The sequence below is a fragment of the Aythya fuligula genome, chromosome 7, assembly GCF_009819795.1.
Source record: "Aythya fuligula isolate bAytFul2 chromosome 7, bAytFul2.pri, whole genome shotgun sequence".
Lineage (NCBI taxonomy): Eukaryota > Metazoa > Chordata > Aves > Anseriformes > Anatidae > Aythya > Aythya fuligula.
Window position 1 is genome coordinate 5087801 of NC_045565.1, and position 23029 is coordinate 5110829.

Sequence of the window (23029 nt, forward strand, 5' to 3'; positions counted from 1 at the left end):
GGGCGCGGGACGATGGCGGCGCCGCTCCTGGGGCTGCTGGCGCTGCTGGCGGCCGGTAAGCGGCACGGGCGGCACCCGGCACCCTAAAACCTCCCCCGGGCACCCCAAAAATTCCCCGGCACCCCAAAACCCTGCTTGGGATCACCCCATTCCCCCGGCCCGGCTTCCCCTCGCCTCCGTCCCGCACCCCCCGGGCTCCTTGCGGCGACCTCCGGCCGCTGGATGGGTGAGGGGGGTGTGAAAGCGTTAATTATTATTATTATTTTTTAATTATCTCCTAGCAGCCGTCGGGGCTGGGCCTGGGGGAGAAGCGGCCCCGGAGGAGCAGGGGTGGGGAGGGGGAGGTGGGTGCCCCTCAGCTCTGCTGGCCTCAAGGGAGCTGTGCCTTAAAAAAAACAGCTTTTTATTAAATATTTACCTCAGAAACGAGCAGAAAAAGGCACCTGCGTGACCTGCAGCCCTGTAGGGTGCTTGCTGGGAGCTGTCCCGCTTCCAGGAGGCCCCGTTTATCTCTGCCACCTCAGGGGCAGCTCGCTGCTAATCCCCTGTGAGGCACCAAGGGGCTGCCCCTCCCGTTAGGTGCTTTTGTCAGCCGTGTTATTTAGGGTTTCCTGCTGGAAAATCCCACCGCTTCGGCCCTGCGCTGTGTTACTGCTGGCTGCGGCCCGTCTGAAAGCGGTGGTGGGGAAATAAGAAATATTCCGTGTTAGCCATTAGGGCTAGGGATTAGCAAGGGCAAAACTTGTGTTTTGAGGAAGCTGGGCAGCTAAAGAAATGATTTCTGGGCTGACCAGAGGGGTGTATCCCTGCAGGCTGTGCCATAGAGACCCCCACATAGAGGTGCAGGGATACAGCAGGGGGCTGATCCACCTCGGCTTCCTAGTTGGATAATTTTCCTTTAAATGAAATGTTGTAAACATCCAGCCCGTTTGTTAAATCCTCTGTATTTCACCAGTCAGCTACAGAGAGGCCCGAGGAGCTGTTTGGAAGCCGTAGGTGTAACCAGCTGGCACCGCGGAGCTGGGCGCTACTGGTGTGCTCCAGGAACTGCCCTTCTGCCGTACCCATACGGGGGCATTTTGGGGGAGAAACCCTGGCTTTTCAGGCTGGAAACAAAGCAAGTGCTGCCTTCCACTCAGCTTGTTTACCTGCTAGAATAATATCATTGCTGTGTTGGCTCTGTGCTAAATTATCTCCTGTCGGTTATCACTTCCCTTGGGACTGTTCTCAAGTCCCTAAAATTGTGGTTTCTTGCACTTTAAGAGCAAAAAGCTTTTGTCTTGGAAGCGTTCTCCCAAGTTTCCCACTAGTGTATTTAGGGAAATTGTAATGAGAAACCAGTTCAGCGATGAGAGTTAACCTGGGCTGCTTGTTAAGGGCATGTGCATGCAGCTGAGCAGAGCAGAGGACTCGTTGGTCCTGTTTTTCTCTAGGAAGTCCCTGTTTTAACAGAAATAAACACCTGTCTCTCTTCACCAGAGTCCAGTTATGACAGCTAATTGACTCACCTACGGTACTGCCGTGCAGATTTTTCTGGAGATCTGGCTGTGACAACCTGGGACACCGCTTTTGTGTGACGAGTTGGCTAATTAGCTGCATCAAAACCTAGCTACCCTCGTCGTCGTGTCCTAATGGAGTTACTTGGCTGGCTTACAGCACGGCTGGTAGGCCAGGAGGGTTTTTGGTTGACCTAATTACAAATGCTCCAGTGCATCTTCCTTTTAAAGGAGACACGAAGGAATTAAAATAAAGCAGGTTGTAGAGAGCTTGTGATGCTGGGAGTGTGCTGCTTGATTATTGCTGATCTTTGCCATCAGGAGAGAAGGAAGGCTGGGAGCAGAGCTTTAGCAGAAGTTGGTGTCTCCTGAGCGAGGCATATTTCCCGTTTCTCTTTCTCCTGGTACAATGAAAGTTGAGCAGGGAGCTGAAAGTGAGGAGTTTGAGGATGTGGTTTTTATTCCTCCTGTAATAGCAGACTTAATGTTCCTTCCTCCCAAGATTGGTAATTCCTCTAGCAAGCGCCAGCCAGAACGTGGAGGAGGAGAAAACCATCAGATGAAGACCTGAGCTGGTCTGCCTGACCTGAATTTCCTGGAGGAGGTGGTAAGGGCAGATAATTGAGCCAGATTGGTGCTCTGGAGTCTGCAGGCTTGTTCTGGCAGGGAAAGTGATTTCCAACAGCAAGGCTACGCTTGTGCAGGACATGAAATTAGGCAGACAGGGGAAGGAAGGAGTCTTAAAGTCCTTGTGCTGGAGGAGTGCTGTGGGTATGAGGTGTACACCATCACATAACGCGCTGGTGACAGTGCTGCTGCAGCCACGTGACTGGCGTGTGAACCTGGCCTTGGACAATCTCCGTGTTGTTTGCGGAAGGGGCAGAAATAGAAAGAATTGTTCTTGGAGGAACTGAACAAGCTGTGCTGCGTGCTCACGGCCGCCCTGAGTGAATTGTGTGGTTGCTTCTGCAGAAATGCTGCAGTCTGCCTGCAGCCTCGGCTTGTGCCGTGCCTCGTACCACAGAGGAGCAGTTCTGGAAAGCTCTTAGCAGCTGAGGTAATGTGGAAGGTGGAAGGAGAGGGGATGAAAGCTCGTCAGCAAAACTGGAAGTGTCTCCATCAGGTGACGGTGATGTCAGCGGGACTCGGGGAGCTCGGGCTTTGCTGCTTTTGAGCAGTTGTGGTGTGCTCCTGCGAGTTACGCAGGGTGCTTCTGTGGTCTCTGAAGTCTGCGTGGGTATTTTCGGGGTATTGCTTGTCTGTGTGCTGCGTCACAGAGCAATATTTATTTTCAGATACCAACATTTCTCCTCCTCTCAAGGAGGAGGCTTACATTTGCTCTGTTTACTCTATTTTTTAAACTTTGTTCTCTGCTTCTGCAATAGTCTGCATCTAGAGGGGTTTGAATCCAGAGTAACTGAATCTTGCAATGAGATTTCAAGGCTTGTTTTTTTTTCCAGAAATGAGTTTAAAATTCTTTGTGTTTGCCTGTGGATGCAGGCTGTTAGTATGCACAGATCAGGGTTCAGCACTTCATTCTTTCCTGCTCTCGGTTGCTTTGTTCCCCTGCCTGGGTTATTCTTGCAGTTTATGTACCAGTTTGCCTTTCCAGGCTCTCCGTGGCTAAATGTCCTCTTTGAAATGTCCCTTTTCATCCCTCTGGCGTGTGTCCTCTGCTCAGCTGCGGGGGTCTCGTGTCCTTCCCTTCCTGAAGGGAGCCTCCTCTTGTCCTCTGCCTCTGGCGTTCATTCTGATGGCAGCAGGGAGAAGAGCATTGCTCCAGAGACTGCTGCTTCCAGCGGTGTCCAGAGCTGCCCTGCTGTTTTCTGAAGGCTTTTTGTGCCTCTGGACTTCACCTGCGCTGTGCTGGGACTGCAGTGTGAGCTGTGGCCAAGGACTTGGTCTCTCCTCATCCAGATGTGGCACTCTAAAAGTAATTAATTAGCAGCTGGGGTGAGTCTACTTTCCTGGAGGAAGGGGAGTGCTCAGTACAGATTTTCTGCAGAAATTTACATGAAATCCATCCATTTCTCCCCAGAGAACCCCAAACCATCAGGAATGGAGATGGAAAACAAGCATGTTCCTAACATTTAGGCGTGTTTCTACAGGGAAGAACTTCTGCTGCAGGGAGAATTCTTCCCATAATCTCCTGGGAAAGATCCCAACATCCTCTATGGGACCGCTTTCCCCTGGTGACTGCCAGATGCTCTGGGACATCCAGATCTCTTCCAGCTTCTGTCACAGGAAAATCCCAGGGAGAAGTCGCTGCTTGCTTGGCAACCTCGTAGCAAACTCTGATCAGCATAGAAATTGTGCTTCTCTTTCAGCCTTACAGGAACCGTGACCACTTCTTGGGGCAGCAGAGCTGATTTCACTGCTTTGGCTCATCCTGTTCTGTTCTCTTTAATTTTGTTGTGATTGTCTTATGCTCAGCTGCTCTTCCTGCCACCTCTAGCTGCTGCGGGAAGCGAGGGCGCGTCCGAGGTGGGAGCGATGCTTTACACCAAAGGTAGTGTGCCAGAACAGGCGGGCACTCCCTGCCACAACGAAGAGCTTGAAATGAAAATCTGCTTCCTGTGAATTTCCAGCTCGATACTTGATGAGCAGATAGCGGACAGGAAGGCTCTGATTTTAGCTGACATCTGGAGGGCTGATAAAGTCGAGCCAGATCTCATCTGTTTACCCCACAACCTGCCTGTAGTCTTGCACATGCTGTGGGTGTTTGCTGCCTTGTTAATCCCAAAGCACAGGAGATTTTGGCAGGAGTTCTTAGTGGTGTGAGCTGGTTACAACTTGTGAAATGCTCCTTAAACTCACTAACTGACCGGAGAGCCTGTGGAGTACCGGGCCCTTCAGTGACTTGAGGTTGTGGACACCCCTTGACTTGTTGACACTTTGTCAGATGCAATGAAGAGAAGTTGATCCCACTTGACTTCCTTAGCTTGAACACACTTTACAGGTGCAATTCTGGAAATAAATGGGGAAAACAGAGTTACTGAGTGCAGAGTGGAGGAGATGGATGCATTCAGCTGGTCTCTGGGCATTTCTGGGAGATAATGGCTTTGCTTTAAACACTGCCAAGTGGGATAGCCTGGAAAAAAACATCTCTCCTGATGGATGCTGATATATTTGGAATAAATTGGATTGTCATGAAGGCATAAGAGTTGATAGCACCTTAAGTTATCTTCCATGTTTGAATGCAAGGCTTTAAGATAACGAACAGCTCAGCTCTTCCCTTTTCTCACCAATTGCAGGTTAATTTGTCCATGCTGCTTACCTCGAGGCTTTCCTAGCAGGTTTGGAGGAGACTTGAGTCTTCAAGCTGAATTTCTGTGTTCTGGGTGACAGTTTCCCAGTTTATCCTGTTGCTCTTTAGGGACTCTGGTCTGGCCCATGTAGAATCCCTGTTCATAGGAGCTTATATAAGGTGTTAATTTAGCTTGATCACGAAAGTCTCATTAGTAGATTGAGTACAGCTTTGGAGGAGATTGTTTCAGATGTTCTTCTGCCCATCTCGAGGAGAAGCTGGGGCTGGCTGTCTGTGGAAGAAGTCTAACACAGGTGCTTGAGGGAAGGGAAGGAGAGGTAATAACCTAACCATTTTTCCAGCAGCCCTTGTAAGCCTCTTCGAGGTTGCTCTTTGCTTAAAAGGAGTGAAGAAGCTCCTCATGCTTCCACGTGCATGGTCCTGTAAGCCCTACAAGTAGAAAAGATGCAGTCTGAGGGGTTTGTCACCCCTGCTTGACTGATTTCTGTGTTAGTGCTGCCCTCCCAGGTACTGAGCATCAAGGAAAGAGGCTGACTGAAAGAGTTACTGACCTGGGCCTCTGGGAAGAGGCTGCTCCTCCTTCTGCTGTTATCTTTCTGATTTGGAGGGGTTTGCTTGTTGTCAGGCGGTGTTTTTGAGGCAACGCTTGTTCCCGGAGCATCGGAGAAGTCGCAGTGGGTTTGAGTGTCTCATCGTTGGTTTCAGGAGGCTGCCAGTAGGAGGATCACAGGGTGCCTGTGGGCTGTCAGCTTGGCTGCAAGCCTGAAAGCTGAAGCCTTTTACATCTGAAAGCACTTTAATTTGGTACGTGGATTGCATTTTCACCTCCCCCTTTTCCTTCCTCCTCCATTTTCTCTCTGCTTAATTCAGGAGGAGTTCGGTGCAGCAAAGGCTGTTCTTTCTAAAACAGAAGAAGCCAGCTCAAGAAGGGCTGAGCCACAGAAGAGGAGGAGCCGTGAAGCGCCCTGGCCTTCACAGATAAACTTGTCTGGCTCTCTAAAAATAGTGGCTTGTGAGAACTTCTTGGAAGGGGAGCAGGTTTGGAAGGGCATGGCATGTGACTGCTGAGAGCTCATCTACAGAGAAAGGAGAAACCTGTTTTAAAAAAAGGGTGACCTCAGATAGGTAGAGAACAGTGTATGAAATAAAAGGATGCCAGAGGTAACTAAGAAGGTAATCCCATTGGGTTTATCCAGCAAGTATTAAGAGTTGTGCAAGGTAACTGACGGTGCTTTGTTTTCTTCAGGCTGCTGCTGTGCTGGGGAGGTGAAATACCACATTAAAGTGTCACTCGTCTTGCTGGAGAGGTTGTCTGTAGGGAGGAGGCAAGGTAACTGTTCTGCTGTGAGCCAGCACAAGGTCTTAACGCTGGGAAGTTTGGTTGTAATGCAAGTTGGTAGAGAAGGAAAAATGCAGTCTTGAAAAGAAAGAGGAGAACAAGGTAAAGGAAATAAGTAGTGGGGATGGTAAGGGACTTGAGGCTATTCTCTGAATCTGCAAAAGCTGGATTAATGTAGAAGATTTTAGTTTTGTTTGTTTTTCCTTGGATGCTCAGAAAGGGAGGGGTGGATAATGCAGTGAGGGTGCATCCTTATACCAGAAATTGGGTTGGGTAATACAATTCAACATAATGCAAACTGGTGCAAGCCTACTTATATTTAAAGTCACTGTGGAGGATGGAAGAAAAGATGCCTCACTTAGCAGATGTTGCCTTTGTTCTGTAGCTTCTTCTAAAATGTACCAGCAACGTGTGGCCCAACCAAATTTGCTGTCACCATTTGACAAGAAAGATCTGTACTGAAAGCCTCAAACGTAGATTTATCTTCCCAGAAGGTAAAAACAAACTTCCCCCATGTCCTTTGTAGCTGGAAGGGTACCTCTGTTCTCTGCAGGTGAAAGTTGTGCTTATAACCAGTTAGGTTCCCTGTGTCTCTTGGCTTTTTTGATGGGAAAGCCTTGCAGATGTGTTGGTGTCCCATCCTGCTGTGGTGGCATGCAGGAGTGAGGGCTTCACATCATGCCAGCAGGAAGGTGTTCGGGGTTCTTGCATTGCATAGGTCATTTTCAGTGCTTGCTTACAAACTGCTTGATGCTTCTCATACTTCTTACTTGTTCTTACTTGTCTCAGGCTCTTCTGAGTTGTGTGGGATTTTTTTTTTTGTGGCTCCGATCTCTTCTAGAGGATTGCAGGTAACATTTGTGCCACTGTGCTCAAATCTGTGTGCCCGGTGGCCGAGTATGCTGTCCTGTGGTTGTGATGACTAGGTCGGAGATGGAGGAGGAACAAGACCACTTGCTGGAGGTTGTGCCAAAGCTGGATCTTAAGGTTCACAGGGTGATGGGCATGTTGAAATAAAAAGCCAAACAGAAAACTGAAAGCTCATTAAGAGCTGGATCAAACCAGTGCAAATTACTGTGTGAATTCCTCAGTTTGTGTTTTAGATGCCCTATTAGATTGAGAGCTTAAACTGCCTGGCATAACTCATGTTGTTTTGTAGATTTGTAGCTTTATTGCACGTTGCAGATGGGAGGATGCACAGAACTGAAGGCATAGGTTAAAAGCTTTACTTCCAAATCGTTAGAAGCCCTTAATTCCCCTGTTTAAAGTCGAGGTCTTGCTTGACTTTAGCCAGATATGACTCCAGAGCTTCCTACCCTGTTTGCTGCCAGTGTCTGACCGGGGAGAATAACTCCTGCCTCAACCAAGTGGCTACTGGCTTGCTGTCACCCTGCCAGGAGCTAGCAGCTAGCTGCCCGACCAGGCTGGCTTTGAAACTTTACTCTGGTTAGTGCTTCCAGATAAATGTTGCACATTAGAACAGGCCATCTGCGAATATTTTGCCAACTGTGCATGCTCACAAGTTTAGAAGCTTGATTCCTACTGTCCTAAGGGGCTGCTTTGCTGAAAAATGTTCATTTTTCCATGCTTTTTCCTGGGAGAGAGCGTGACAAACTTCTTGCCCTTGTGTGGAAGCTTAAGTATTCCAAGCACGTTTTTCTTAAAATAAATGGGTCATTCCTCTGTGAAATGCAGTGTAAACAGGCTTTAGAAATCAGCAGCTGAAAGGCTGCAGACTGTCACCTATAAAGCACTGTTTATCTGGCTCTACTTGATGCGTACTGGCTGGGTACCTAGCAGATGTGCTGGTAATTCAGCTGTTAAGTTGATCCTCTAATTACGTAGTCAAGATGGGAGAAATAGAAAAGTGATTATTCATCTGCTACAACCTCCCGAGGAGCATCGTAGCAATCAAACAGTTTAATTTCTGCTTCTTGGCTGACAATGTAATTTTTACAGCGTTTTGCGATGGGTAAATAGTGTTGATGTGAAAATAATGGCTGTGGAAAAACACCTATACAGCTAATAGGTTTGGACAGGCTTGGTTTTTTAAGCTTTGACAGCAGCGTGCTGTAGGATTAGGCCATAACAGGTTTCACTGGAGCCTGCCTGCTGTAGGATTTCAGGAGTTGCTGCTTCCTCGGTTAGTGCAACCTAAGAGAGGCTGACTGCTGAAGAAATTGAGCCTACCCACAGGTAGGATGGATTTAGGAAACTGGATGAAGCTGAGCATCTGGTCCAGTGGCATTTACAGGCCAGCACAATAAACAAAAAGGCTTAAAATTTGCCGGAAGGTGAGCTTTGTTGACTCGTCCCATGGCTTACTAACAGTGCAGAGCTTTTACACGTCTTTAGGGAGGCTCCCTGTAAGTGGCTTTCTGTATTTAACTTCAAAACTTGGTAGGTGACCTGACAGCTCCGTGTGGGTGGAGGTAGTGTCCAGGCAAGGGCTTGTCCTCATTTTTTTCTGCACACAGGTGAACTGAGCAAGAAGAAATAAAATCTAAATGGGTTTAATTGGATTAAAAACTACTTGAGAGAATGTCTCGTGTTGTTTTGTCCCTTTTTGGCTTTGAATTTCTTGAAACTTTATGAGCAGTGTTTCAGCCTGCACCTGGCTCTGAAGTCTTCCATGCAAATGCGTGCACCGTCGTGGCTTCTAATCAAATGAGTTTCACAGCTCTGCTCCAGGAGGGGAGAGCGATCACCTGGGAGAAGGAATGCAGACAGCAATTACAGGCTAGATGCGGCTGCTGCTTTGGAGTTGGAAGTTACTGCGAGGACAGGGGCTGCAGCTCGCTGTCCCAAGCGTGGCTTTCTGCAAGGAGAGGTTTCTCTGCTTCAAGTTCTCTTGTAGTTGTGTGATGAGGAGGACTTAAAAGTGTTAGTAAACTGAAGTGGTCTAATGGAGTTTGTAATTACATGGTATGGCATTAACCTGCTTGCTTTGAAGTGCAAATCGTTCCGAGGTGCAACTGAAAGGACGCTTCTCTCTTTGGCAGCTGTGGCCAGCCCTGTCGTGTGGCAGAAGGACTGTGCAAAGGGCCCGGAGGTGTGGTGCCAGAGCCTTCGGACGGCATCGCAATGCGGAGCGGTGAAGCACTGCCAGCAGAACGTCTGGAACAAGCCCACTGTAGTAAGTATCAACTGCTGAGATGTCTGCTTCCCACTTGCAGCTTGGGTGGCTGGTTTTCGTATGCCGACAAAGATTTTCCAGTCTCTGATTGGAGTTAAGTGCTACATCTGACACATCTGACTCGTCTTGGTTGCCACGAGTTAATTTGGGTGGCAGATAAGGGTTGCTTTCCATTTTGTTGCATTGCACAACTTGTCTGCTGACTTCTCGTGTGACCTGTTGCACAATTGCTGAGCAGTATGTGGGACAGGGCTAGGGGATTTCAGACTCATTCCTCTGTATTAAGAAGATTCCTAATTCATAGAGCCCTTTCTTTCTCTGAGCCATGACAAACTCACGGGTTTATTTAAAAATAAACACACAGCATTTTTATTTTTAGGCTTTATTACAGGTTAATGTTCTACAAAGGGTACAGCATGTGCTAAATTATGAAAGCTCTGACAGTGCATAATGATACAATTGCCATGTTTGTCATGGCTTTTCAAATTCTGCTAAAAGTGAGTGCTGCTTTACAGATAGAGCTGTACCCCTTGTGGTGGTGCTCCCCAACTTTCTTGGGGAAAAAGGCATTTTATACGTGGTTGCATTTAACCCACCTTGCGTGTATATGTGCCCAGGCGTGTTTCAGCTTGTGAAAAAATAGGGGAAAAGGGGAATGCTAGAAGGGCAGAGTGTAATAGAAATGAGTGAAGCAGTCTGAAAGGTTCCAGTGCTTCTAGTGTATTTTGGAAATTTGGACTCGACAGAGTAAAAACAGGTTCAGGAGGGCGCTTCTCAGGGCAATAAACTTTGCAATTCAAGGGTGGTGGGACTAGGTGAGATAAGCGGGTGATAGCATACCTGCTTCTTCATATCCAGTTGGTTCACTGAAGAAACTGGAGTGGAACATGCTTGGAATAGCTCCACTATTTTAAAATGCCCCCCCCCCTTTGTTTCAGCCAGTGTTTTTTCTTTAAATTCTGAATGTAATGCTTGTTCTTCATATTGTTCTGTGCACACTGCTTTTATAGGCACTTAATTCTGCTCGCAAGTAACACTACTTCTCTCCCTAGAACAGCATCCCCTGTGACTTGTGCAAGGAGCTCGTAACAGTGGTCGGCAAGGTTTTGAAGGACAATGGCACAGAGGTAAGCAGAGCTCCCCTTCTTCTTGCCCCAAAGGCACTCGTTGATTTAATTGTCCTAACAAGGTCTTGAGGTGAGGCGTTAGAAGGGGCCTGCATGATATTTTCCCAGTCTCAACAGCAAATGTGGAAAGGGGCAAGGTTACATAGGGTAGGGCTTTGAAATGCAGCCTCCTCGGATGTAGAGATTAGCACATTCTCAAGCCTTGCCCTCTCTAACATGTCCCTGACTGTCTGTAGATACTAAATGTGATTGTTCTTGTGCTAGTGGACCATTAATCTTGAGGGTGGGATAGTGCAGTGTGTAGAAGTGGATTACAGCAGGTGAAGTGGGCTTTATTTTGATTATGTGACTTCTTCATTTCATCTTTCATGAGCCCAGAGTACTTTGTGTGAACAGGTCACTTTCCCACCCGCCCATAATTTCACTTCCTCTTAAATGTAAATGGTCTGTGGGGGTAAGACTGCGTTGTGCAGGCCTTGCAGGAAGTATTTCAAAGTTCTCACTGTGGTGAGGGTCTCACTGAAGGACTGGGGAAAATAAAGCTGTAATACAAAACTTCTGTCTTGGCCATAGTGATCGTCCTGTTCACCTTTTTAAGGAGAAAATGTGTGTGGCCAAAGCTCAATTAGAGCTGAAGCCAGCCAGGACTGTGAGGGACAATAAATTTTTGTTAAACGATAACAGGAAAAGGAGGGCCAGAGAAAACACAGGTCCATTACTTGATGAGGATGGCCACCTCACAAACTGAGATGTAGACAAAGCAGAGACGTTCAGTGCCTTCCTCACTTCTGTTGTTGACATCAGTGATGGGCTCTGGGACCCCAGGTTCCCTGAGTTGGAGGACTGTGACTGCAGGGATGATAAACTCACACCTGGTGTGGGGTTTGCTGCTCCATCTGGATGCATACAAGTCGATAGCGTTTGTCCCAGTGTCCTCAGAGCAGCTTTGCAGGACCCCTGTTATTTTTCAGTTGTCTTGGGAGTCTGGAGAGGTCCCAGTTGACTGGAAGCTGGCGAGCATAGTTCCAATTTTTAAGAAGGGAAGAAAGAAGTTAGTTTTGCTTGCTGGCTGGCTGTACCTACCTGACTCCAAGGGCCTTCTTAGGCTTTAGGCATTATGCATTTGGAAAGAGCTTTTGATATATGGCCCACCTTCTGTCCTGTTAGGATGAGATCCGCTCTTACTTGGAGAAGACGTGTGAGTTTCTTCCTGACCAAGGCCTGGCCTCTGAGTGCAAAGAAATTGTGGATTCCTACCTGCCGGTTATCATGGATATGGTCAAGGAGGAGTTTGTAAGTAAATGGCTTGTAACTGAATTGAAAATTGTGCCCTGGTTGGTTCTTGAATTTCAGTTCTGTGTAAGATGGTGCATGTGATCCTTTGTTTCTGTATGAGTCAGTGCTCGTTGGCATTCTTTAAATGTATTTGCAGATTGCTTCCTTACAGCAAGGGAAAATGTTTCAGAGTAACGTTTCAGCTGACTGATTCTCTACTCTGTCATATAACAGTGCCATCAGTCTAGAGCTTTTATTTATGCATCTTCTCTCCCTCAGGATAAACCTGAAGTTGTATGCAGTGCCCTCTCACTGTGCCAGTCCCTTCAGAAGCACCTTGCAGCAATGAAACTTCAGAAACAGCTCCAGACCAATAAGATACCGGAGCTGGACTTCTCTGAACTGGCATCCCCGCTTATGGCTAACGTGCCTCTCCTCCTTTACCCTCAGGACAAGCCCAAGCAGAAGTCTAAGGTAAGAACTCAATGACATTATGCTGTGCAAGAGAAGTGAACCTTCTGTTCCAGAGTGCCAGTGCTCCTTTGTGTACGAGCTTATTGGTGATTGGCACGAGTTCAGCATTTATGCTTCTCCTGAGTTACTGTCTCCTAGTGAGTTTTGTGCTGCTGCATATATATACAGATAATTTTTTTCCCTAACCTGAGGGTTGAAAGCTAAGTGAGGTAATAGCTGCAGCCCACGTGGACTGCATGTGTTGCTTTGGATTACCCTGTGCAGCTAAGCCTTGTGCTGGGCTGTTCCCATCCAGGACTGTCAAGCAGGTCTTGCTGGAAACAGCTTCTTCCAAGAGCAACTTTGGCACCAGTTTGGCACCAGCATTCAAAGAAAAAAGAATCCTCCTGCTTTCTGATTAGTCTCCTGACTGTGCCCTTCAGAGGAAGCGTTTGCCTCTGAGTCCAGAGGTGACTGGCTCAGAAACAAGTCGTTGACAAAGGGGTGTAGGTGAGACTATGAATTTGGGAGTAGAGGCTGAGCTTAGACATGGGAGTTAACGGGTGGGTGGAGAACAAGCTGCTGTGGGTGGAGAGCTATGCCAGATTTGGAAGCCTTCCCGCTGTAAACAAACCCAAGAGACTTTGACTGGGTATCTTAGCAGTTATCTTGAGTTTTGCAGCCGAGTCGGTAGGTACCTAATCTCCACCTAGTGGCTGTTGCACGTACCAACAGCAGCTGGTCTTTTCGTATTAGGTACTCTATAGCATATTTATTTAGGTTTGCGTGTAGTTCAAAATAGCCTTTAAACTTAGTAATTGAAGCTTCTAAAATTAGCTGTTTGACGATGTGTCAGTTTAAGCTTCTTTTCACTCTTTGCCCAGGGAAATGGGGACGTGTGCCAAGACTGCATTCAGCTGGTTACTGATGTTCAGGAAGCTGTCAGGACAAATTCATCGTTTGTAAAGTCTTTAGTCGCTCATGCCAAGGAGGAATGTGACCGTTTGGGACCTGGAATGGCTGATATGGCAAGTTATCTTTCTAATTAAAAATCCACTTCTGTGTATAAACATAAAAAAAATTTGTCAGTGCCTTAGTCCTCTCTGTAAAATCTCTAATTAAACAAAGGAGCATGTGTAATGTAGGATGTGCTACACAGTATAACACCACCACCTCAACACTGAAATCGTGAGCTTTCTGGTCAAACAAATGGTGGTGGGAGTGGGGAGGGAGGGGAAAAAGGTTGAAGGAGGAAGTTGCTGCTAGCCCTTAAAGACATCTTTCCTCAAAGAGACCTGGCAGGGTAATGGGGTCACACCAGTGTGCTTTTGCCCTGAGAGGAGCAGAAGGACTTACTAGATAAACAGCCATGTGGGCAGTGATTGTGTAACCTGAAATGTCACCTTATGTTTGGGACGAGCTCTGAAAGACAACAGTATAGTTATTAAGTAGAGCACGTAAATTAATACTTTGAGAAGTACTAGGAAATTCTAGGTTGCCTCTACTGCTTAAGTGGTTTGATAATGACAGCAAGACTTTCTTTTTCCCACTTCCTGCAGTGCAAGACCTATATCTCTGAATATTCTGACTTGGCTATCCAGATGATGATGCACATGGTAAGATCAGTAAACTGTAATATTTGCTCTCTTTTCATTTTTCTGCTTTGTGTAGCTGACTTGTTTGGAAGCAGGAAACAGAGCAAAAGCTCTACCCAGACTTTTACTGCAATGAGTCTTGTTGTTAACACTTTGAATGTGGCATTTAATTGGGTAGTAGTGACCTAAGTCCCTGAATGTTTTCTTCAGCTCTTTCCTCTTCTTCCACAACTATTTCACCAGTGCAAAAGGCATTCCAGTGCTTTGAGACACCGAGGAAAAGGTTTTATGTTCCTTTATATTTTCTCAGTCCTGCACTTTTTCCCCTCAAATACTGTGTAAGCATGTTGGTCTTTGTCACAGTATTGCAAAATACATTCATGTAAGTGCTAGAGATAATGTGTCTTACTTGAAGCAAGACTAAACCTCCTCACTGTGGAATTGCTGTCCCAAATCTGCTGCTCTCTGGGCTCCTGATAGGAGCTGTAGGAAGTGTACTAGGTACTGCGCCAGTCCTGGTCTTCTGCAGCAACAATATATGACCTCTCACCGCCTCCATAGCATTTTTCTTTACCCAGACCTCAAAGAATTTATTTATTTTTTTTTAAAAGGGCAGGCCTTTCTTTAGAGAAGGCAGTGCAAATATGTAGCAAGTTATGGCATGTGTTTATGAATAGAGTCTCTGGCTACTGTGAACATGAATTTGGCAACACAGAGGCCTTTTTTGTTTTTACACTTCTGGTTGGAGGCAACCAGAAGAGACAACTCCTTCCAACAACAGCTAGTTTCTAACTGTGTAAGCATTGCAGCGCGGTTTGTTGCTGACACCTGAAAACAAAATCTGACCACACCTTGCATCTGGCTGAGTTTTCGGACTCTGAAAATAGTCTTGCCCAGGACATCTGAATACCTTCAAATAAATAATGCTGGTTAGCACTGTGCAATTGAATATTAAATGTGGATTGCTGTAGCACTGCTGAAGCTTAGGTGTGTGTTTGGGATGGGGCCAGTGTCATGCTCTGTCTTCATGGAAAGAGTTTGTGCAGTTCAAATGCTTGACTTTTTTTTTCTTAACTGTTATCTTTAATTTCTCTTATTTTCCTCTGTCTCCAATCTCCTTTGTCAACAGAAGGATCAGGTAGGTGAGCAACTTGCCTGTGGTGATAGCCTGCTTGTAGTTCACTTACTGCTCTTAAAGGGCTTGTAGTTCACTTCTTGCTTTATTAGCCGTGTACATGGTGTGATTGTACTCAGTTTTGACAGATACAAGGGATATTTATATGATAAAAACAGGGAAAGGCAGTAGATTTCCTCCAGTGGATCAGTCTTACTTGCAGCTCTGGCTACCAGCCCGTGATACCAAGATCTCAGCGGGTGGAGTGGAAGATCTGCTCGTTTTCATACCAGATAGATAGATGTGGGGAGAGCAAGCCAGAGGCTCCTGTCAGCTTCTGGTTTAATATTTGGGCTCAAAAGGGCTTGAGTGAAGCTGTCCCTGGGTCCTTTCTTGGTTAATCTTTAAATTTATAGTGGATCAGTTGTAGGGAATGCTCAGAATTGAAAAGAAGGTGCGGGAGACCTTCAGGCTCCTGCTTCCTAGAGCTGTTTGGGCTTCTAATTTAACCAGTCCTGGGGAGACCTTGTGTCTGTCATCTCTCTGAGAGAGAACCTGTCGTGTGTATGTGGGTGTTGCTCTAACATTCCTCTGGGGAAATGCTTACTACAATGCATGAACCAAAGGGCTTGACTTAAAGGTGCTGCCTGCTGGGGTCTGAGGCAGCACTGCCAGTTGGAGGTGCTGCTTCTGCCTGTGCATGAGGATGTGGCGTGATGCACACGAGCTGTTGCATAAACCTCTGCTGTAAGAAGCTCGATGCCCTGCTAACCGGGCGGGGTGTGATTTTCTAATTACCTGTAGGACCAAAGGTAACTTTTATAGCTTAAATAGACTTGGGGGATGGGGAGAGGCAGGTGGATGATGACAACGCAAATTTAGTGTATTATTCTCTACAGCCCTTCCCGCTGTCTAGGTAGTGGGGCCTCCTTAGAGTAGTTTGCCTGATGTTGAGCATCTATTTTTGCATTTAGTAACATCAGTTTTCAGGACTTTCTCAAAAGACTTGGCCTTTTGAAAGGCTTTGCTTCTGTTTTTCTTCTGGTGGTGAGAAGAACACTAGAAATTTGTATAGTTAATGCAAATACTTTTTTTTTTTTAAAAAAAAAAAAAAAGAGGCTTTAACACGGTTAACTTTTGTTTCTTATAGGCTGTGTTCAGTAATGCAGGAATCTGTTTCTGTTTGCAAGGTGTGGTGTTACTGGATGCTTTAAAGCAGGTAGTTTGTGGATGAGAAAATGAGTCCTTTCTCCTAGGCATTGCTTCCAGTTCCTGGGTGAACTCTGGAGTCAGGATAATCAGCCTCTTCTGTAATAACTTGGAGCTTTCAGGGGAGCAGCTTACGGACGCAGGTCTAATGGGACGGTGGTGGTCTGTTTTGGTGTTGGTAGCTCTTAAGTCAACTCCTTTGAAGGGCTTGCATCGTGTATTAGCTCCTGGAAAATGGGTTTTTAAAGGGATGTGGCCTAACCTCTTCCTCTTTTAAAGGAGCTGCTAAGTTTGATTCGGTAGTTGTCCTGGCTATAACCACATCAAATGCTTTGGCAGTACTTGAAGTAGAAGTAGTCTTGAAACTCTAGTTGTGTTGGAGCCTTTTAAAGCTTTGGCCCCTGTTCTCTTTGCATTCCCACAAGCTCCCTAAAAAGGGCAATACCTTTTTATACCTTTCTTAGAAATGTTATACCTCTCTTTCCAGCAACCAAAGGACATCTGTGCCATGGTTGGATTCTGTCCTTCTGTGAAATCTGTTCCCCTTCAGACTCTGGTGCCAGCTCAGGTGGTTCATGAGGTGAAAATGGAAACTGTGGAGGTAAGATAACTTCTTGTTCCCAATGGCTTTGCTGTCCTGTGTGCTTTACTGTAATGAACTGGATGGAACAGAAAAATAAAAGCTTGCATACAGAGAATGCCCCAAGTCTTCCCACATATGAAATCCTTGCCTCTTGTTCTTGAGGTAGATCTGTAAAGTAGGAGACAGCTGACTGACTTGTTGACAAATTTTATTTTTAGTTATCCCATGAACACTCTTAAAATGGGACAGCGTTACCCATGCACAGGTGATTCTGATCAGTCAAAACACTGAAGCTCAGTTTGGAGAAGCACCTCAGCTTCCCACAGCCCTTGGGTTGAGACATGGACTGAACTTTTTTTTCAAAAGGAAAGTCTCTTGCAGAATGTTACCCTCTGATGAACAGAGTTCAAACAATTTACTTCAAGTCCTTCTGTTTGATTTTTTTTTTTTTTTTTTTTCCAAACAGGAGGATGCTTCTTTCAGTTCTAACAAATTTAGTTCTCAGTGCATTTTAAAGAACACTTCATATTTCCCTTGACTCCAGCCACTGTGGCAGTGCCTATTTCTGTAAGGCAGCTCCCTGCCTTACACAACGTGAGGACTGTGGTCTTAAATAATCATACAAAATTACTTTACTGTAAGGCATTTTACTAAGACCTCTGAGGTTTTGGGTTCTTCAAGACCTTTTAAATCCAGCTCAAACTAGCTAGCCAGGTAAATAAGTTAGTGCGCTGGACCTGAATGTGAATGCTGTTAGACTGATCTTCTACAAATTGTTCTCTGTCAAACCTGCTCATGTGTTGATTTATTGTTTTGTATAAATGTTTGTGTACTCAGAAAGCCTCGGTTCAAGACAAGACCTTTTCTTTGTGTGAAATCTGTGAGACTATGGTGAAAGAAGTGACCGGCCTGTTGGAGAGCAACAAGACAGAGGTGTGTAAGTGACAAAAATGGTACCTTTACCAAGGCTTTGGCTAAAATGGGGCTGACTTATTGCTGCTTTAGAAGAGGGAAGGAAAAGTTAATTCTGTTACTTTCACAAGAGCAAGAGCTTCCTCTTTCTGTGTTAGGACAGAGTAAGCAAAAAACTTACTTTTGAATTGAGTCATATTTCTGTTTGTTTGCTACTAATCCTTCCTTGTACTCCAGGAGGAAATCGTGCATGAAATGGAGGTTGTCTGCTACCTGTTCCCAGCAAGTGTCAAAGACCAGTGTAAGGATTTCATCGAAGTCTACGGCCAGGCTTTGATTGACATGCTCTTGGAAGCAACAAACCCCGAAGCTGTGTGTGTGATGCTGAAGTGCTGTGCAGCCAACAAGCCTCCACAGCAGCCAGGTTGGTAATGAGGAATTAGTGCAGTTGCTAAACGAGCAGTTCACCAGTGGTTATATCCTCTGAGGACCCATGCTTCTGTCCTTGGTGTGATGCTGCCTCCTTTCTTCTGTTTGGGGGAACTACCAAAGTGTTGATGTGTTTTTTTTTTTTTTTTTGTCTTAGCTTTGGTGAAACCTGCAGGTGGCTTCTGTGATATCTGCAAGATGGTAGTTGCTTATGCAGACAAAGAGCTTGAGAAGAATGCCACAACAGCTGAAATTGAGGCTTTGCTGGAAAAAGTCTGCCACTTCCTGCCAGAGTCCGTCAGTGATCAGGTAAAGCATCTTGTGTAGCAGGCTGAAACGCAGTGATCTTGCTGATGGTCTGGTACTCTTCACTAGCTAGCACAAAAGCATAGCAGTCTCTTGTGTGCAGTAGAGAAAGGGAATTAAAAAAGAGTTGTGTGTGGGGTGGGGGAGAGCAGGCTTCATCTGCGGCAGTCCTGGCTGCATGGCAGCCTGCCTTCCACTCGGAACGAGGCAGTCAAAGATGAACAGAAGGATAAAACATCTTGCAGAGTATTTGGGAAAGCTAAAGGGTAGTGCCTCGTGGTGCTTTTTATGAGAACAGTCAGTATAACATGTCAGAGCGGGAGGAATCTTTCCCTCTGCAGAGGTTGGAAGGAGTTTGGCGGTGTGGAGGGACTAGGTTTTCCACCAGATTTTTCCCATTCCCTATCCTTGGGGGTTGGCAGCTCTTTGAATAGACAGAGGCTTTCAAGGGCTTGACTGGCTGGATTGTTGTACTAATTTGCAGTCAGTAAAGGTCTGCCTGGAAATCCTGTGAGAACAGTGGGTAGGAACAGCTGAAGGTTGTTTTTTTTTTTTCCTCTCCCCACCTCACTGATCTTGTTCAGGGGATTAACAAAGTAATTGGAAGTAGGCTGGCATAATTCCAGTGAGATAGCAAAAGGCAACACCTGTTAGGCCATTGCTATCAAGATTTACCTGAAAATCTTGTTAGGTGGCTGCTGGGTGTCAGCTCAGCAGTGGTGACTGCTTATAAGTGTGGCAGGCATCTAATACTCAGGCTTAAAGCAGCTGTGAAACAGCTATTCCTGCTAACTGCTGTGCAGCTGTGTAATAGCTGTGGTTGACTTATTAATCGGTGCCATTAGTCTCTGCTGAGAGTGCCAACATCTCTGTGCCTCAGAGATGGCCTCTCCACTAGAGGGCTGGCTGCTGAGGATGGGAAGTGCTTGGGCTAAAGATGTGTAAGAGGCATTATGTGTGCATGTTTAGGATGTTTGTCTGCAACTTGACTGAGCTTTCCTCCTGAAATCGCAGTGATCTCTGCTCTAGGAGGCTAAACATTGCAAATCAAAGCCCGTCCTGCTTTGGTTCTCTTCTTTTTGACAGCTTTCTAATCGTAGCCTTGTACACGTACATACTCTGTGTCTGCAGACAGGTGTGAGTCAACTAAAAACGATCTAGTTTTGTAGTTAATGTGCTGCTGAACCCTTTTTCCTCCGCAGAGCTCAAGTCTCTGGTTAATTGGTTTGGTGCGTATTGTTGGGGTGCTTGGCCTGCCTGCTAAAGAGCATATCTTCCTCTGACCTTTTCAGGGCTTTAACAAATGAATCTCTCAACCTGTGTGTTGTTACAGTGCGTTCAGTTTGTGGAACAGTATGAACCCGTGGTTGTGCAACTCCTGGCAGAGATGATGGACCCCACTTTTGTTTGCACTGTGAGTATGGCGTTCAGTTCTATTCAGGATGGGCCCCGATACAGTCCCGTGCGCCTTTCAGTGCCTCGCATGCAGAAACTCTGCTGGAATAAAGATGAGCACGCTGAATGCTTGGAGCAAACTCGCTTGTGCAAGGCCTTGGGCGTAATGAATGGGCAGCTGTGTGACTGCCAGCCTTGTGCAAGGAAGGACAGAGAGAGGGAAGGAGCTGCTGGGGTTCAGCAAGGAGCGTAGTGTGTCCTGAATGTGGCCAGAGGAAGTGAAGTGGCAGCTGTTGAACAGTCCCTTTCTAGAAGCTGTTTCTCAAGGCCTGATGTGAAGCAGTAATTAACTTTCAATTCTTCCTTGTGTCAGATTTGCTGCAGATTCACTGCAGCTGTCAGTGGAGCGTGGTGCTGCGGGAGCTCCTGAAGTGACCTCAGCTTTGCTCCTGCACTTGTTCAGGTGGAAGCTCGGCTGTGGGGCTGCTGTCAGGGTCTTCAGGTGCAAATGGAGAGAGACTGACTGTGCTGCTGTTCTTTTCACAGAAACTGGGAGTCTGCGGATCAGCTAAACAGCCCCTCCTGGGGGATGATGCTTGTGTCTGGGGTCCTGGTTACTGGTGTAAGAACATGGAGACTGCTGCTCAGTGCAACGTATGTACGGCAGGACTCTGCCTTGAGTTTCCTGTTGCTCTTTGGTACCTCCTTAAAAACTATTTTTCTGGCTTCTGTAGCATGCTCTGAAGTGGGTGAATTTCAGTTTCAAAAAGCAAGGGGGTACTAGCTGCATGTGGGTGAGTGATCAGAGGTTTTTCCATAGCCCCTAGCTTTCTCAAGCAGACTGATTCCTCACCCCTTTCCTCCTTTTTCTCTGCAGGCATTTCAGAATCTGTAGTAAGGTGCAGCCTGAGCTTTGTATTTTTAGCCTGTGACCATGTCATGACCTCTGATCAGGCTCTAGAAATTTCAGTATTGCTGTGGGCTGATGCTCTCTCTGCCAGGCCTTTTACTGGCCAAGGATCATCATCGTTCGTTCCTGAAGCTTCTGGGTGGGGACAATCCTCCACAGAATCACTTGCTTAAAGAAACACAGATTTGATCCCAAAACCTTAGCTCAGAATAAGGTGTTAATTGTATATATAAGTGGCTGCTCGTTTGCCAACAGGCTTTTTTTCCACTCACGTATGCTATTTCTTTCCCTGCAGGCTGTTGATCACTGCAAACGTCATGTATGGAACTAGAAGAAGTATTTCCAGTTCTGAAAGTTTGCCATGGCTCTTAAAAGTGTGGGCCGAGGCTGGAGAGCTGTATCTCAAATGTCCCTTCTCTCTGCCTCATTAACAAATTGACCTTCAAGTTCCTTTATTGTAACTCTTCTGTAGCAGTGCTGCTGTTGAAGGATCAGATCTTCATCGTTGACTTAACAAAGATACTTCTGATTGTACAGTTTAACTCATTATGCTCCTAAAAATAGTCAGTGTGTTGTAGATTTTAATTGGTAGGCTGAAGTGTTTTTTTAGGTGCTGGGAAGGATGGCAGAGAAGACGAAATGAGACTACTATCTTTTAATTTAAAGAAAAAGATGGTGACTAAACTTTCAAATGTCTTTCTGTAGTCAGCAGTGGAAGGACTACGTGCTTTGTGTTTTTAACATCTGGCTGGAATTTTAATTTTTCTGTTTGACTGTAGGGGAACTCTAAGGGATAACGTTGAATCCTGGAATCCCTTCGGCTGGAATTTTCAAAGCTTTACAAATGCAGGGAAGGGGGCTTTGTGTGCCCAGCTAACTTTCCAAGTACCTGGTATGTGAAGAGACGCATTTGCACTTGAGTGACCACACTTCCAGCTTGTGGTGTTATCATAGGCAAGGAAACCCTCCCTCGGTATTAGATCATGTCCTTTTTATTTCCTTGGCCTGCTCAGTCTCAGCGTGGGTGTTTTATTGTCGAGCCCTGAACAGTGGGATTTCAGTCTTTTGAAGCATGCTGCGACATCCTTAAGGAATGGCTCCCTTTTTTTTCCTTGCCCTAGTTGCTCAATTCTGCTCAGTCTTGCGGCTGCTTCATTCTCTGCTTTTGGTTTTTCCTCACAGCATATTTCAGTCACCTAAAGCTTCAGAGGTGCTGTGAGGCTTGCAGGCAGTTTCCACTGCTGCTGCTCAGTCTCACTGGCATTCACCCTTCTGAGTAGCTGGAAGTATACATTTTTTTCCCCTGGAGTTTCCATTTCTGTTGGGAAATGTATCTAAGCAGTGAGTGGAGATGGCAGCGTAAGAATACTGTGGTAGGTATTTGACATAACCGGGCAAGCTGCCTTTTGCAGTGGTGCAGTAAGAAAGTATCCCACTGAAATGGCCCAAAATTTTCATGAGGAGACTTCCAAGGCAGGCTGCTACCCTGGAAACAAGTCAGGCCCACAAGGTAGGGGCTTGAGGATGAGAATCATGTTGCTTGAGACAGACCTCGCAGCACCTTACCGGCATTGAGTGCAAAATTCGGAGGAAGTTAATGCCCCAAAAGGCACCAAAGTAGCTCTGGAGAGACCTTTGGGGAGGAGAAGCTGGGCTGAGGTGGAGCTTTGAAAATTCCAGTCCTCTACAGACAGGTGCCAGCAACTGCTCCTCTCTGTGCGGTTGCTTGGGTGAGGCGGGAGCTCCAGTAGCAGTGCTTCAGGAACAAGCAAACTAATTTTTATGGAGTTCAGCAGAAAACCACTCAACTGCAGCTTTTTATTACTACTTGTACATACTGAATGTCTGGGCAGCGTTGGCAGATACCAATACTGATCTGTCTTTCCTGTTTGTACGTGTACAGAACTCTGAAGTGCTCACTGCTTCAAAAAACTAACGAATTTCCTCTAAACATGTAAAATATCCATAGCTTTGTCTTGGCAGGCTTGTGCAGTGGTTCCAGCAGTGTATCCCAGCAGGGGTTGATATGCCAGATAGGCGATGGGCTCTCTTCAGCATCGCTGCCCTAGAGGTACAGCCTGTGTCGCACCACAGCACGTAGCACAGGATTTTGTTTTAAAGGGGGTGACCCTCTTCTGCGTGAGTTTTTGGGGGGTGGGAGTGGGTTGGTTCTTGCTCTTACAGGCTGGCAAGGTTTTAATTTTCATGTTTTTTAGCAGCGGAGGGTTGGTTGATTCATGCAGCCTCTAGGGCAGGGTGAGCTGGGGGGAGTCTTGTGCTCCTGCTGGGCATCTCTTCGGTTTTCTCACTTCCTGTGGAATGTGGCGCCCGACCCGCTTGAGTTACACGTGTGGGGGGGGACAACGTGCAGTTGCTTTCTAAAAAACATTGTCTTGATTTTTGCACAAAGGCTTCTTTAATGAACAATAAAAACTTCTGTAAACCGGGAAGTGTGTGGTGGTCCTTTCCTTGGTGTGCGCTA

The 23029-nt window shown here is 46.3% G+C and overlaps 1 protein-coding gene across 3 annotated transcripts; it reads left to right on the plus strand.

Annotated features, from left to right (window-relative positions):
- PSAP (prosaposin) lies at positions 1–22997 on the plus strand. 3 transcript variants are annotated; one of them, XM_032190724.1, is made up of 15 exons: positions 1–55; positions 9106–9239; positions 10292–10366; positions 11534–11659; positions 11921–12115; positions 12979–13122; positions 13654–13710; positions 14819–14827; positions 16500–16613; positions 17433–17528; positions 17745–17931; positions 18094–18245; positions 19576–19656; positions 20184–20291; positions 20843–22997. In XM_032190724.1, exons 1-15 carry the CDS (start codon positions 13–15, stop codon positions 20876–20878), a joined length of 1557 nt encoding a protein of 518 aa, XP_032046615.1. In that variant the 5' UTR covers positions 1–12; the 3' UTR covers positions 20879–22997. The 3 variants fall into 3 exon arrangements, with proteins under 3 accessions (XP_032046615.1, XP_032046617.1, XP_032046618.1); XM_032190726.1 differs by having other exon boundaries at positions 14822–14827; XM_032190727.1 differs by lacking the exon at positions 14819–14827.
- The last annotated feature ends 32 nt before the right edge of the window (positions 22998–23029 follow it).

Coding starts and splice junctions, on each gene's coding strand:
- PSAP (XM_032190724.1), top strand. CDS start 13: ATGGCGGCGCCGCTCCTGGGGCTGCTGGCGCTGCTGGCGGCCG. Junction 16,614..17,432: donor TGAAAATGGAAACTGTGGAG/GTAAGATAACTT, acceptor TTGTGTACTCAG/AAAGCCTCGGTTCAAGACAA. Junction 19,657..20,183: donor ACCCCACTTTTGTTTGCACT/GTGAGTATGGCG, acceptor TTCTTTTCACAG/AAACTGGGAGTCTGCGGATC.